The 15,637-nt window shown below is 42.0% G+C and overlaps 1 protein-coding gene across 1 annotated transcript in view; it reads left to right on the top strand.

Moving 5' to 3' along the window:
* The window catches only part of RYR3 (ryanodine receptor 3), a 349,369-nt gene that overhangs the window by 115,485 nt on the left and 218,247 nt on the right, over positions 1–15,637 (top strand). Inside the window, exons 18-19 of the mRNA XM_029952228.1 lie at positions 750–991; positions 9,624–9,816. Of these exons, the coding sequence (XP_029808088.1) occupies positions 750–991; positions 9,624–9,816 (435 nt within the window). The remainder of the gene's footprint in view (positions 1–749; positions 992–9,623; positions 9,817–15,637) is intronic.

The raw sequence follows: 15,637 nt of genomic DNA, 5'->3' as shown, positions 1-15,637 counted from the left end.
GCTTTTTTTTTTTTTTTTTTTTTTTTTTTTAAGATTCCATGTCTAAATAGTTCCATGCAGTGTGTGTCTTTGTTTGGCTTCCTTCTTCCTTTCTTTTCCTTCTTCCTTTGGAGAGGGAAGGAGAAGGAATCCGAGTGGGGGAGGGGCAGAGAGATGGGGCGAGAATCTTAAGTGGGCTCCATGCCCAGCGCAGAGCTCGTTGAAGGCTCAGTCCCATCAACCATGAGATCATGACCTGAGCCACAACCAGGAGTCAGACTCTCACCCGAGCCACCCACGTGCCCCGGGTCTGGCTTATTTCTAATAGTGATCTTTTTAATGCTTTCCAGAGGCCACTGTTATTAGTCATGCTGAGGTGACAAATCTGCTGCTGTGGGAGAAGGGGAGTTTGAACCAATTTCCCAGGAGATGGCGCTTGATTAAGTTTTCCCTTCCACTTACAGAAAGACACAAGGATTTATAGTTATGCGGTTCTATGACATTTTCAGCATCTTTTACCCATGGTGGACACTCAGTAAATGCTGCTTTGCCTTGAATGGAACAAAGAGGTTCTCTGTATTTTTAAATAGTTAATGTGTCCTGACACCTTCCCCTGAGGACTTGACCATAGCTCTAAGCTTTTCTTATTTTAGAATAATAATGCTCTTGCCTTCAGTTGACAGTGCGTCCTGTGGCCCATTCAACTCACTTGGTGTTTTTCTCAGTGCTTGAGAGTCTGCACACGCCACCTGTCCCACATTTAATTTCAGCATTCGGCCAAACATCTTCCTGGGAGTTGCTGAGGGCTCAGCACAGTACAAGAAGTGGTACTTCGAGCTCATCATCGACCAGGTGGACCCCTTCCTAACAGCCGAGCCCACACACCTGCGGGTGGGCTGGGCGTCTTCCTCAGGCTACGCTCCATATCCCGGAGGAGGAGAAGGATGGGGAGGCAATGGTGTTGGCGACGACCTGTATTCCTATGGCTTTGACGGTCTTCACCTTTGGTCAGGTGAGTACCTTACCAAAGCTTTGGCCCCTTTTCCCTTACTGGAGATGATGGGGCCTTAAATTGTTCATGCTGCAATGGTCATTTTCTATAGAAAGGATACAGAATCAAGAGTCTCCACTAATTAGATGCTTAAGTGGAAAGCACATCAGGTCTAAAATGAGACCGTCCTGCTTTTCCGCCATGTCTCGCACTTCCAGCTGTGTGATCTAGTGTGTATCAGTTAACGGTTCCCAAGCTCAGTGACTCTGTCTGCACAATCCCTACTGCCAAGGATGTTCAGGGCTATGTAGTCAAACAGGGAAAGAGACTCGCATTTGTTTACTGGGCAGTGAGCTTACGTATCTTTTGTATATTTTCCTCTCACTTTGTTTGTACAATGAGCCCTTAATGTAGATAATATTGACCTCATGTGATGCATGTGGAACCGGCACAAAGATGTTTAAGTAATGTATTCACAGTCACACTGAGAAGGATCCAGATCTGACTACAAGCCCATCATTAGGTCAGTGCAGCATGTTGCTTCAAGATACACTTTACAGACTGCCTGAATCAGTTCTGGGCGCATCGTAAATGCCAATCACTTAAAAAAAAATAGCAACTTCCTTTTTAAAACTCCACTGATGCTTTCCCCCAAGCATGTCTGTGGCTTGTGCCCGGGGGAATGGGTTAGTGTCGGCCTGGATGAAAATGCAAGGCTAATCTTCAGGCTTTCCCCATAGAACTAGAGCTCTACCTCTTCTGTCTATTGTCCACAGCATGTTGTATCTGTATCTTTTGTGAAATTGGAGTCACGGTGTCCCTTACAGAAGTCCCTCTCACAAGCATGCCTCTTACATAAGAAACCGTGACACACATTCTTCCCCAAGTCCTATACGGTGGAAAAGTTTGTCTCTACAACACAAACTTATATGTTAATATTTTCCTTTGTAACTGGGAACTATGTAACCCATCACATTTTCCTTTTTCCCTTTGCTTTCAGGCTAAAACCATCACCACAGGCTCTGATTACATTACTTGCAATTGGTCTGTATTTTCAGTTGGTCAGCATGGGTTTGTTTGTTTTGTAATTTTTTATGCTGTTGTACATTCAGTATAAACATTTAAAAGCTGTTAGGAATGATGTCCACTTACTTACTGATACATTTATCCTGGATCATTTGTGGGAAGAAAAAACTCTGTGTGTCCTGGGGACAGCATGGTGCGGACAGAGGCAGCTGCAAAATGGCAGAATGATGAGTGAGAGTGATGTGAAAGCCTTGTCTTGCCTTTCTCTTATCCTCCCACCCTTGCTTTGCCAGTGCCGTCGTCATGGGGAGTGAGGGTGCATCTCCCCTCCTTGGTTCACGGAGCCACTGTGCCTGTGGCTATACAGTAGTCACCTGAGGTGTAGGTTGTTATCACATGTCATGAGGTTCTCAGAAAGCTGCCTCTGGGGAAGTGATTTGAAAAGAAAGAGTTCTTATGCTTACACACATCTGCATCGCCTGAGTTGGGTAGGGTTGAATCTGTGAGAGGGAATGAGCGGGACTGACTTGAGAACATCATTCCCCTACCGTCTGCCGATGGCTGGTCCTCTTCTGTCTTCTCGTCACCGTCACCCAGGAGACACTTGGATCCCAGGCTACACTGGAGACAACTCTGCCCGGTGATTGGTTAAGGAAATATGGAGATCCCTAGACTGTTGGATGAAGCACACCGGACCCTTGTTCCAAAGAGAAACTAACCATTGTCAAAGGAAACGTGTTACTTAGTCCTTCCACATTTTGTAGCACTGCGTGGGGCACATAGTGTATCCCTTCGTAAAATTCACGGAATGAATGCATCCATGATCAGGAAACAGAGAAGCCAGTGCATCTGGAAAAGGCTGCTGTTTGCATTTCACAACTCAAATATCCATCTAATTGTGTATCATTCCAGGAGCATGCCGTGTGCCCATCACCCCTCAAACTCCCTTCTCCTCAGAAGACTGGGAGGCCAGATACACCAAGCCCACACCAGTCATCATGAACATTGGCCCCTCTGGTGATAGGGAGAAGGGACTTGGGACTTAGCATTTCAAAAGCTGATTGTGGCTCTCTGAACATTATCCACACTTAATAATATAATCCCACATATAGGTACATTTAGAGACCCTCACCCGCTCAGTCCTCAGCATCTGATGAGATGTGGAGAGACCTGTTGGTGTCTACAAGATTTACATGTCTCGTGCTCATTGAAACACAAAGCTTCTTTGGGTCTGGCATCATTCTGAATTCCCCAACCAGCACACGGGGAACATATATATCTCTGGCAGAAGACACTGTGGGTAAATATGCCAACATGTGTTCCAGCTGAAGAAATAAGGTTTCTGTTAATGGCTCCCACCAGGACACCAATGTACCTCAGACTGTCTGATGAAAGGATAATTGTTGGATGAAGAAATGAAATGGAAACTATACTCCAGCTTACTGCGGGATGTAATGGAGGGTGGCTAGGGAGAGATACTGGGAATTTTTCATGATAATTTTTCTCCTTTCCTTGAGATATAAATGCCCAAGTCCATTAACTTTAAACTTATATTTATGCATAAATTAAGCTGCCCCCTTGAACCGATCTTTAATGTACTTATGAAAGCATAATAGATATTGTCCTCATTGGTAGGAATTATAGTGCCCCTAACGCTTAGTCACTGGAGAGTCAAGAAGAAACAGCACGGATTTCCAGTTGTGCCTGGGTTTGAATTCCAGCTCTTCTGTTTACTGATTTTTTTGACACTGGGCTCGGAGACTTGGTTTTCTCAGATTAAATGAGGACATATAGGCTCTTAGGAATTTTAAATGAGGTAAGGAACATGAAGTTCATGACACATGCTAGTTGCCCAGTAAATTTGATTTCCCATCCCTCATTGCCTATGAGGTCCACTGTAATCATAAAGACAATGTTTAGAGCTGTGGATACCTCACTGGAGACCAGGAGAGCAGCCCCATCCTTAGGGGAATACCTGAGTCCCATGCTGAATGGGAAAGGAAGTTCCTTTTCTTTCTTTTTAAATTTTTTTTTAACATTTATTTATTATTGAGAGACTGAGACAGAGTGCAAGCAGGGGAGGGGCAGAGAGGGAGAGGGAGACACAGAATCTAAAGCAGGCTCCAGGCTCCGAGCTGTCAGCACAGAGCCCTATGCAAGGCTCGAACTCACAAATGGTAAGATCATGACTTGAGCCAAAGTCGGACACTCAACCAACTGAGCCACCCAGGCACCCTGGGAAGGGAAGTTTCAAGTGACATCCTGGAATTATGAATGAGCTTTTCCTCTATGTAAGGAAAAAACAGTCTTGATAGGTCTGTGAAGTCTGTGAAGCCATTTTCAAGCATCAGCTGTAGAAATAGCTCTCATCTTAACCCACCTGACAGGTTCCCGAGTGAGCTTAGCCACTGGGAGTTTCCTTTCTGAGGATGGGCTCTTTTCTGCTCCTGGCATGGCTGTCCCTCTCCTGACGTAGCCTTCATGCAGCCTTTCGGGCTGCCATTGGGATGAATTCAGCTCAGAGCTACCTGTAGTATGTTCCTGGCTTGGGGGGAGGGGGTTGCACAGGAAGAAATCTGCATCTGCGTTTCCCTTTTTCCCTTGTGCAATTGGAATAAGCAGAGGAATTTACCTTCCCGAGTGATAAGTGATGCAGGAAATAAGTGGAGTAAAATTGCATTTCCTGATTTATTAGGACTTTTAATATTTTTAAACTTTGAGATCATTTAGCTCACCAGTCACATTTGTACAAGAGGGCCTTTACCTGTCTGCCTCCCTAGATGAGTCCCAGCGCTGATTGTTGAGACACTGCACTGTGACTCAGACCCTTCCAGCCCTGGCGCTATGCAGAGAGGATCCAAGGAGGGGTTGAACAACACTGGCATTTCTTCGTGTTTGGATCTTCTCTCCTTCTGAATGCCAAACTGTTTGTGTTTACGCTATAGTGCCAAACTCTGCAGTGCCTGGGCCAGGGGAAGTGCTGAGCCTCAGTGTTTCCAGTTGCCCACATTATTCATCAGAAGTGGCTAAACCCTGCAATAATATATCCTTGGGTTAATTTGAAGATGTGCAGCCTATGATAAAGTGAATTTTCCTTTATCTTAAAATGATGCTTTGGAATGGCCTTTCTGAGCTTCCTGGGACCTTCAGGTAGGCCCAGGCTTCTGAGTCAGGGGCAGTTTCTTCAGACAAGGTGAGGCCACAGGACTCCCAAGCCTCTTTGGGTGGGTGGTCTCTAGGATTATAGTTCTTATAAGGAGACAGACTCTGTAACTACTTTGGTTTCCTTTCTACAAAATCGTCCTTCTGTTGGTTGTTCTAAAGGGTCACATACATCAAACATATTTGAAAGTGACTCTTTTTGAGCATATCTTCAATAAAGAGTCACTGATTTTATTAATACAGTGACTTATCAAATTGCTTTCTGGACTCAGCCCTCAACAGTATGATATTCCATAGTGTTACTTTTTCCTAATGTGACCAAAGACATTCCTACAGTGTTCTGGCGTTCTTCTCTACTATTAGCCTAGTAACTGAAGTTTCTAGAGTTACAGAAACAAGAGCAATGATGGTACATGTCAGGCATACTTCTCATCCCTCTTTAGGAAATAATTCATTCAAACCTCAACCTTATGATACTATTTTCACATGAGAGATGAAGAAACTTGAGTCAACAAAGGTAAGTGATTTGCCCAAGGTCACACAGTAAGTGACAGAGCCAGAACTCCAGCCCAGGGAGTCTGGTTCTAGAAACACCCATCGGTCGCTGCGTGTTACGTACCCCTGTGAGGGGCGCACGGGGCGCCAGGCACGGGTTTCACTGAAGATCTAGGAATAACCACGGCACCTTACAAACAACTCTTAGAAGCATCAGTGTGGGCATCACAGGACCCATTTTATAGATATGGAAGCTGATTTTCTGGTAAAATCATATGCCCAGGTTCAGGTCACAGGCAAAGAGTTGGTATTTAAACTCACCCCTCTGTGATTCCACTTCTGCTCCCCACCCCAAGGCCCCCTCACTACAGAGCAATTTAAAGGACAAGTATCTTGTTTAAATGTGAAGTACAGGACCCTTCTGAACCATTCGGAGCCTTGACGTCTCTCACGGGGTTAGAGATTTCTTCCTGCCGATGGGACAGATTTATAAAACAGCGTGTAAAAGCCCATTGCACAATTCCCTTGTTTTCTAGTTGGAAAATCTTCACACTATTCCCATTTTAAAACTAAATATACCTTATCAGATGAAGTTTTACAACATGAATATTATATGAAATGGACTTTTTTTTATTCAAATAGACTTCCCAAGCCATTGCTCTAAGTACTAAGTATATGCTTCCTATCCAGTAATTATCCACTGTCTGCCTTTAGTTTCGAGATAATATCAGTCCCAACTCTGTATTCTGCATATGTTTTAAAAATAGGCTCAAACCATGATTTCACTTTGCCTATTGATGATCTTTGTGTTCCAGCAGCAGCTTCTACTCGGTGCCCATTCTCTTAGAATAAAGGAGTTTTGTAAAAGGCAGTGGCATTTACCACAAGGATATAATTGCCCATCCTGGTGGTGGTTTTCCACCAAGGGAGGAGGCTAGACAGGAGGAAGGCTCTCAGCTGCCATTCCTCAGGAAGGCACTTGGCAACTGGCATATTAAAGGCTAAATAAAGCTTGGCACTCAGCTTCTGATGGCATCAAAGCAGTGCTGTAGATGAAGAGTATCCCTCGTGAAAGCTGCTCTGTATCTTTCCTGGCCAACGCTTGGGCTGGCAGGGAAGCCAGCAGTGCACTTTGAGCGGCTAGGAAGAGAGGCCACTGGCATCACAATTCAACACTGTCAATTTGTCCTAGTTTATATGAGTCTCAGAAGAGTAAAGGACCTTCTAATTTGTATTTTTATCCAACAAGGATCTGAATACCTTTAAAGTTAGTTGACTGGAGTGCATGGGTGGCTCAGTCAGTTGGGCATCCAACTTCAGCTCAGGTCAATGAATTATGGGTCATGGGTTCAAACCTTGCATCAGCTCTGTGCTGTCAGCTTGGAGCCTGGAGCCCGCTTTGGATTCCGTGTCTGTCTGTTGGTCTCTTTCTCTCTCTCTCCTTCCCCCTCCCCCATGCACGCTCTGTCTCTCTCTGTCTGTCTGTCTCTCTCTCTCTCTCTCTCTCTCAAATAAACTTTTTAAAAAATAGTTGACCAGCCAAGCATTTCAGTGGCTTCTTGGTTTTCCCAAATTCACATAAATCTCTTGGGATATTTTTTCAAATGACTACAGTCATATTATCCAGAAGTTAAACTAAAGGAAAAAAGAAACAACTGAAGCAGAAAAGATTGCTTTTTTAACGGGAAAATCAATACTGAGAATTTAGACCATTGTAGCAAGATTGGCTGAGTTTTAATATCATAGATTCCTTTCATAACAGACTTAGGATCAGGAAGAAAAGATAATTGGGACCTGGGATACCTCAACTCGGTAAAAGGAACCAAGAGCACTTGGTCTCCTCAAATAGAGAAGTTAGAAAGGTGTCAAACCTATGCACTCTTCAAGTTTGGCTTAGAGAGTCCTGTTTTAAATGAACCCGTTCTCATTCTCAAGAATGAAGCAAGTTGTAAAGTTACAAAAACCGAGTCTGAGGCCATCCCAGGCTTATGTACATTGGATATGTTAGTTTGTGTCATTGTGCATGCTGTGGTGCAAATAGTCTAAGTTGTGTGTCTGATCCAACTGTGTTCTGCATCTCCTCCCCGAGCTCCTACCTGTCCCCACATCTGCCGCACCAACTCTAGCCATTTGCCATGCATGTCCTCCATTCCTTTTGTATAAACCATTCCTTCTGTCTCAGTGCTCTTATTTATCTTGTGGATCTTTGAATCTTGTCCCATGCTCCTGAGCTGATTTGGCACCTTCCTCTATTTTAGAAGGTATCACGTTGTATACATCTCCATTCCATCAGTTAGACTGAATTGTAATTCTTTATTGGAATGTTTACTTCCCACCAGATTATATTTCTTACGGGCAGGAGCTGGATCTTCTGCCCTTGATCTCCAGCCCCATGCACAGTATCTCACACCACAAAGAGCCTCACTCATGTTTGCGGAAGGGTGGAAGGAAATACAATACAGCTTCGTCCATAGCTCACAGTAACCAGAGGGGATACTTAAAATATGTTTTGTTAAGAAGAATGTAGTAGATTCACTGTAAAATTTTTTTTAACGTTTATTTGAGACAGACATAGACCGAGACAGAGTGCAAGCTGGGGAGGAGCAGTGAAAGAGGGAGACACAGAATCCAAAGCAGACGCTAGGCTCTGAGCTGTCAGCACAGGGCCCCATGCATGACTCAAACGCACAAATTGCTAGATCATGACCTGAGCCAAAGTTGGCCGCTTAACTGACTGAGCATCCCAGGTGCCCATTACTATCTTAAAATCCCCCACTTAATTTAGAACCTACTACTAGAATAAAAATAACCACTAGAAACATTAAATAGTTCTAAGCTGAGGTTAGAAAGGTTATGTAGCATAGATGTGCATACAAAATTTGTAAACAACTCACGTACCCATCCTAATGGGGTTTTTAATTACTATATGACATATGATGAAGCCATTAAAAATGCAGTTTCTAATGAATATTCCATTATACAATCAAATATTTGCAATATGATAAATAGAAAAACAAATCGCAAAACCTACAGAATCCTGATTTAGATGAAGTGTGTATGTGTGTGTGAAAGTGGAAGCATATTTTATCAAGTTACATTTTTTCTTTACATTTTTATCTATGATGAACATTTATAATGAATATATATTCTGTAATCAAAAAATAAGATATATTCTTATCATTTTTGTTTCCTGAAATGTCATTTTAATATCTAACTTATGCCTCTTCATTGCTTTCTTGCTAATAGAATTGTAAACCTAGTGAGGGATGAGGGAGTTATAATAATTTACTGTTAGAACTTCCAGAATGAGATGATGTGACACAGAAATCCTGAGAGGTGATTTTCTCATGACTCTAAGTTAGGTCAGGCAACAGCAAATTGTCTTACAAAAGAGACATGTGGTAACAACAAAATTCACCCATACAGTGTACTACTGACCATGTGTTTCACATATGAGCAGATAGAATTCTGGAAAACAAACAAGCTATGTTGCATAGTTTAATGGCTGGATGACCTTGTTGTTCTTCACTTTGATGCCTCCTGCATCCATTGCTAAAGTGGACATCTTTTTAGAGGAAATGGAAGAGGGCAAGGTCTTTGGGCATTTGAGAATAAACACACACATTTGCACACGTGCGCACTCATGCTGCAAAACCTACAACCAGCAGAGCATCTGTTGGTTAATTCAGACACCAGGCCAGAATCTGAGCACACGTTGAGGGGGTTGAATTCATGTGTGTTCTCATTCCTGGCAGTTTGCGTTTCCTCTGAGACTCCTCTCAGGCTGCCCCCTCACAAGCTCAGGAAATCATTTGTCATTGCTCCCCTCACCCAGGACATCCAAGTTGAAGTTCAAATGCAGTAGCATATCTAGACCTCTGGCGTGCCATCCTGCGCCCCCACCTCCCGCAGGTAGCCCATGAGTGCCTTCTCTAGGGTCCCACGTGCCTTCTTGTTCTTTGCTCACCAGGCCGCATACCCAGAGTCGTGGCCTCCATCAACCAGCACCTCCTGAGATCAGACGACGTGGTAAGCTGCTGCCTCGACCTCGGAGTGCCCAGCATCTCTTTCCGCATCAACGGGCAGCCCGTGCAGGGAATGTTTGAGAACTTCAACACAGACGGGCTCTTCTTCCCTGTGGTGAGCTTCTCCGCAGGTGTCAAGTAAGTGCTGGCTGTGATTCCGTGGAGAGTAGCTGGTAGCCCACCTCCCCAACACTCCTGTGAGCTGGGGAGCAAGGGCATGTCCCTCAGGACGTGCAGGCGATGAGCCAGACCTCCCCCCACCCCCTGCCCTCCAGAATGATGGTGAGAGCAGGAGACCGATCCAGAATCACCGACCCTGTGGGTACTTGTTGAACACCTACCTTCTGCCAAGGGCTTTATAATGTCTTCACACAGTGAGACGAATAAGATCAATCTTACATAGAATCTTGTTTTAATCATTATATTAAAAATTACATGCTCATTATTAAAACTTTGTAAGATACAGTTCTAAATAAGACAGTATCACTCACAGTCCCAACAGTAACTATAATCTCTGATAATGTTTTGGTGTGTTTTCAAGTCTTACTTTCAAGTCTTTTATTTTACACATTTTGGGGGCTTCTTTTTTCTTTCTTCTTCTTTTTTTTGAGAGAGAGAATCGTAAGCAGGCTACACACTCAGCACAGAGCCCAACATGGGGCTTGATCCCACAACCCTGAAATCATTACCTGAGTCGAAGTCCAGAGCCAGACACAACGTGACCGAGTCATCCAGGTATCCATGGGTCTTTTTTAATTGACATCATACTGAATATGAAGTTTTATGGCTTGATTATTTTTCATTCAGCCATACGTAATAAACCTTATCCTGACTTGTTAAGTGTCCTCTTCAAAACAATTTTTATAGCTGTATAATATCCTTTTATTTCGTTTTCCCATAAGATAGCCATTATTTTATTGTTAGACTTTTGTGCTGATTCCATTTTTATCTTTATAAATGAAATTTTTATGGATGTCCTTGAGCATAACTCTTTGTCTGCATTTCTGTTAAGTTCTTCCTAGAAGTAGGTTAAAAGGTATGAAGTGTTTAAAGTCCAAATTTATAGGGGCGCCTGGGTGGCTCAGTCGGTTAAGTGTCCGATTTTGGCTCAGGTCATGATCTCACGGCTCATGAGTTCAAGCCCCACGTTGGGCTCTGTGCTGACAGCTCAGAGCCTGGAGCCTGCTGCCAATTGTGAGTCTCCCTCTCTCTCTCTGCCCCCCGGCCCCCCCACTTGCGCTCTCTCTCAAGAATAAATAAACATTAAAAACATTAAAAAATAATAAATTTATAATCACATAGCCAAGTAGATTTTCAGGAAGATTGTACAGAACAGTTCAGGAATAATTATCAACAATTTTGGAATCGCAAAAGATCTGAAACTCGTAAATTTTTTCCTAACTTATTTCACCGCAGAGTCTGACCTGAACTCATTTTGTGGTGAAATCTGTCTTCAACAGAAATGAGGCTGCTTTTAGTCTTTATTTGTTCCTCTTCTTGTGGATATTTACATGTTTAACTGAAGAAATATTAATGTGTTTGATTAAGGGCTACAGCCCCTCACATGAGTGGAGGTTCTATTTAGTACATATTATGTGTACTTTATTTTTTAAAATCTAAAAAATTCTGAAGTCCGAAACACAACTCCAGAAATTTCAGATAAAGAATTTGAGCCTTGTAGTATCATTTAAAGTAACATATGGGAATGTCCAACTGATTGAGTCTTCATTAACTTTTATTGTTATGGGTTATTTTTAATTTTTACTGATTTGAGAAAATTATAACTTTAAAATTTTAATTTTCTATTTGATTACTGGTGTGATTAAGCATTTTTTATGCTTAATGTTCTTACATATTATTTCAACCCCATATTTTACTTTTGTATTCTCTGCCTATCTGGTATTAATTTGGGGGGCAATTTTTTGTATTTTAAAACTATTTAAAATACTGCCTTATTGGTTTCAAATCTTTTTTCCCCAGCATATGATTTACATTTTGATGCTTAATTTTTCTGTTGTTTCTTTGTTTTTCCCTGTTAAAAAAATAATGTAAGTAAAGGAAATACCAAAACCCCAAATCACACAACCTGGAGACAATCTTATTACCTCCCTATTCATACATCTGAATATTTTTACATTCAATTGGAATTATACTATACAAGCTGATTTTCTATATCCTATGGCTAACTAATGTTTTCATTGCTCTGTGCCTTTCCTTAAACAAGTTGGATGCTGTATTATTTTAGTCTGACAATACATTTTAATGTCTCTAAGGCATGACCCCTTATGACTCTTCTTCCCCAAGATTTTTGTAGTCATTCTCAATCCCTACTTATTAAAGAGATCACAATCCATTGAGTGGGAAACTAGAATCAACACAGTGAAAATCAAACAGGTTTCCATGGAAGCCCTTGGAAAGGGCCATAAAAGGAGGGGAGTTGTAGAGAGCAGACACTTAGAGCTTGGACCACAAAGATGCTATCTCGGAGCTCCAAGCATTTTTAGGGATGGATTTCCAAAGTGATAGCACTGTGATAGGCCTCAGCACCTCAGGTAGACTGATAAACCAAGACATGTTCATGTATTTTCTAATAGAGGATAGAATTTGAGTTCTATTCCAGTTAAATAATTTAGAAATAAAGAATTATCCTTTGGAAATGATACTTAACTTTTGGAATTTGACACAGATATGCAAATACACATAGTATAAGCTAATGGTGTCTGCAGACATACACAGTGGGAAATATTTAGTACATACACATATGTATTTATAAACACGTTCATGTAGATGTAATAAATTTAAATTAAACATTATTGTTTGACATTCCTGTAACAAATGGAGAATAACTATAGTAAACCCTTATTGGGGTTGCAAATCTACTCAGCACTGTTTCAAGCCAGAGAATCTTCTGTAAGCCCCAGGGACAGTATTCTAGAGTTGTGAGCTCTTTGCCCATGTTTCTCTCTGCTAAGGACATACCATTAGAATTTCATCTCAATTCTTCCATTTTAAGTGTGGCATAACATCCCATTCTTCACCAATATCCATAAGAAGCATGTAGAAAACAGGGAGCATTATTGAAAGAGACACTGGAAGCCCAGAGAGAACTGACTGGAACAGGGATTCCCTGACAATCAGGGGAGAACCAGCACATGTGCCACTGTACACCCTCCCCACTTTATTCCCCAGGAAGAAAGAGAATGAACAGAAATCTACATATTATCTAACAGCATCTGGGGCATCCACGTGTTGAGTCAGTACCTTCTTCGGAGAAACAACATTACTCTGAGCACTCATTTCCCAGGACCACACTTGCTGACATAGCTAATGGCCTTGGTCACCCAGCATCACTGCCCTTTCCTTCTCTGTTGGTTTTGACCACATCCCACTTGCTGGGTTTTACTTATTTTCAAGGCAAGTACACCTACTCCTCAAGCATCTCATCTGATATAAGTCAGATCTATGGAGAAAAGGACCTTTCTTAGTGTGTGGGCTAATGGTACATGAGCATTTTGTGTTTAGAAACAGTACATCCAATCCTGTATGTTGCATAACGATTTTTAATCATTAACTCATCCATCTAATCTCCCTCAGAGCAACAAAATAGGATTTCAAGTGTGTGAATTTTATTTGTGTGTGTGTGTGTGTGTGTGTGGACTTAAACTGAAATCTCTTGGCAAAGAACTGCAGCTAACGGGTAAAGAAATGGGTGACTCCAATGTCTCCACATGTAGAAGATGCTTCTAGCATCTCCCATCTGGGTCAGCAGAGCATGCAGCCTTCTGAGTGCACAGGAGAAAGAGAAGCAAAGTTCCAGGATAAGAAAAGTGAGTTGTCTAACCCATTTATTATAAGGCACGATTGGTGAGAGATTTTAAGAAACTGAAGAGTCCAGATGTGTTGACTTGGAAAGTTGATACTTTAGTTCAGAGAGCCTCTTGCTTAAAGCACCTGAATGAGTGGTAAGCTAAAAAATGGAGCCGGGGGCTTGATGTCTTTCAGGCCTCCTTTCTCTCAGAAAAATGTCACCTCTAACATATTCCTGTCTTTGGTTCTCAGAACATAATATGATCTGAGGAGAGATGGAATTGCCTGAACATGGGGAAATACATTTTACTAAAGTACATTCAGCCCCTCACGTGATGTCTTAGGCCATTCTCAGGGCTGGTCCTGTGTTCGAGAGTAGCCTATTGATTGATTTTTATTTGTGAGCAAATGGCATCAGTCTACTCATACTTACTCTTACATCAACTGGTAAACTATGATTCAGTGCTGAAACCCAGAAGTCTCTCTCTGTACTGCTTTCATTCAGCTATGCAGAAAGTAAGAGAGGATGTTAATTCTAAGCTAATTAAAGTGTCTCATTGAAAGTAAATATGTTTGATAACACAGTTGATCTGGTGACGGAGTCCTCTGGTCCTCGGTCCCGTGGCAAGTTCCACCATGAGTGGTCAAGGTGAGGAAGGCAGAACAGAAATGCCGAGGCCCTCTGAAAGATACATGTTAAAGGATTACACTGCTCCCCAAAATGTAAATTCAAAAGCTCAACAAAACTTTATTTCTCATACAAAAAACTAATAATACAATTGAAAAGAAATTACTCTTTTACCTATAGTAGAATACTTGGTGTCTCTTCCAGCAGGGTACAAGGTCATGCCATTCTAGAAAGAGATCCTTCCCCCATCATAGAAGCATTCAGAAGTGTCTCTCATGTTTATTTTCAACTTCGGCATGGTTTCTCCATTCGATTTCTCTTCTACAACCCCATTTTCCTCCCATTTCCTGGTCTTTACTGAGGTCACAGTCTCAAATTTGTGACCCCATAATTATCTGTATAATTACAAATGATGTTGTTCATAATACCTGATTAAGATGTCCCTGCCAGCAGTCATTGCAGAGCAAAAAACCTTTTTCAATTAGATTTACGCGCAGTGAAGTCAAAGGCAACATGGGTAATTACTAACAAAATCCACAAATCAATATGTGCTCTCTTTTCTAACTATTATGAATGTGCTTCCTTAGTTTTCTTCTCAGGGTTTGTTTGGGGATGCCATCCATGAAAAAGGCCCACAGTGTAACAACACTACTTGTTAGGGGACAGAATTTGGGATGAAACATGTGTACCTTGGGGACCACCCAAAAAGTTGAGTTACTTAAATGCCAGCAAACCTTTATTGAAAGGTAGTCTCACCCTGCAAGATGGCACCATGGCGTGAGGCACATGAAGAGCATGACAGAGAAGCCATAGGGTAGAGTGAATTTGGGATGCTACCTTTTGTTTTACAGAAAATTGATGAGTTAATCTCTATAGTAGAATATGTTTTATAGGTATAAATTCCCCAGAGATCTATGTTAATGGTCTTTCATAGCTCTGTTACCAGCCCTTTCTAATTTGTTAAAGCAACAACATCCAGAGGTGGTTGGTCTTTGCGGTTGCTGTTTGTTTTCTGTTGGTATCCAGCAGCCTTGGCCAAAATTCAGGTAACCAACAGCTTAGCTATTTCCAGCTTGCTGTGGTCAATGCTGTGGAAATTATTACGGAGATAAATATACTTCTGTGGAGAACACGATGATTGCCTTGGGCTTTCATCAAACACTGGCCAGAAAGAATGATGAATGTGGGAATATGCATAACTCAGATTGTTTTCCCATCTTAGCAAGAGGGACTGAGGATGCAATTATGAATTCCAACCTACGAGTTGATTTCAGGTCAGTCGAAGCTCGTTAATTCTTTGTCCTCTTAACCCCAGCCTGTATCCCTTTCTTCTTTGGAACACCTGCCCCGCTGTCTGGGAGGGCTTCAGTAGCAGATGAGAGCAATGAGATGTCCCAGAAGACAGACTCAAGTGGTGTCACACGTTTGCTAGTATGCTGTGGAGAAGGAAACCTAGCCATCGTGTCATAACAAAGCTGTGTCTTGATTTTTACTGTAGTTTTTTATTCACGGGTCTGTTGTTCA

The sequence above is a fragment of the Suricata suricatta genome, chromosome 9, assembly GCF_006229205.1.
Source record: "Suricata suricatta isolate VVHF042 chromosome 9, meerkat_22Aug2017_6uvM2_HiC, whole genome shotgun sequence".
NCBI classification, from domain to species: domain Eukaryota; kingdom Metazoa; phylum Chordata; class Mammalia; order Carnivora; family Herpestidae; genus Suricata; species Suricata suricatta.
The sequence above is the reverse complement of the archived record's forward strand: the minus strand, read 5'-3'. Positions and strand labels throughout refer to the sequence as shown.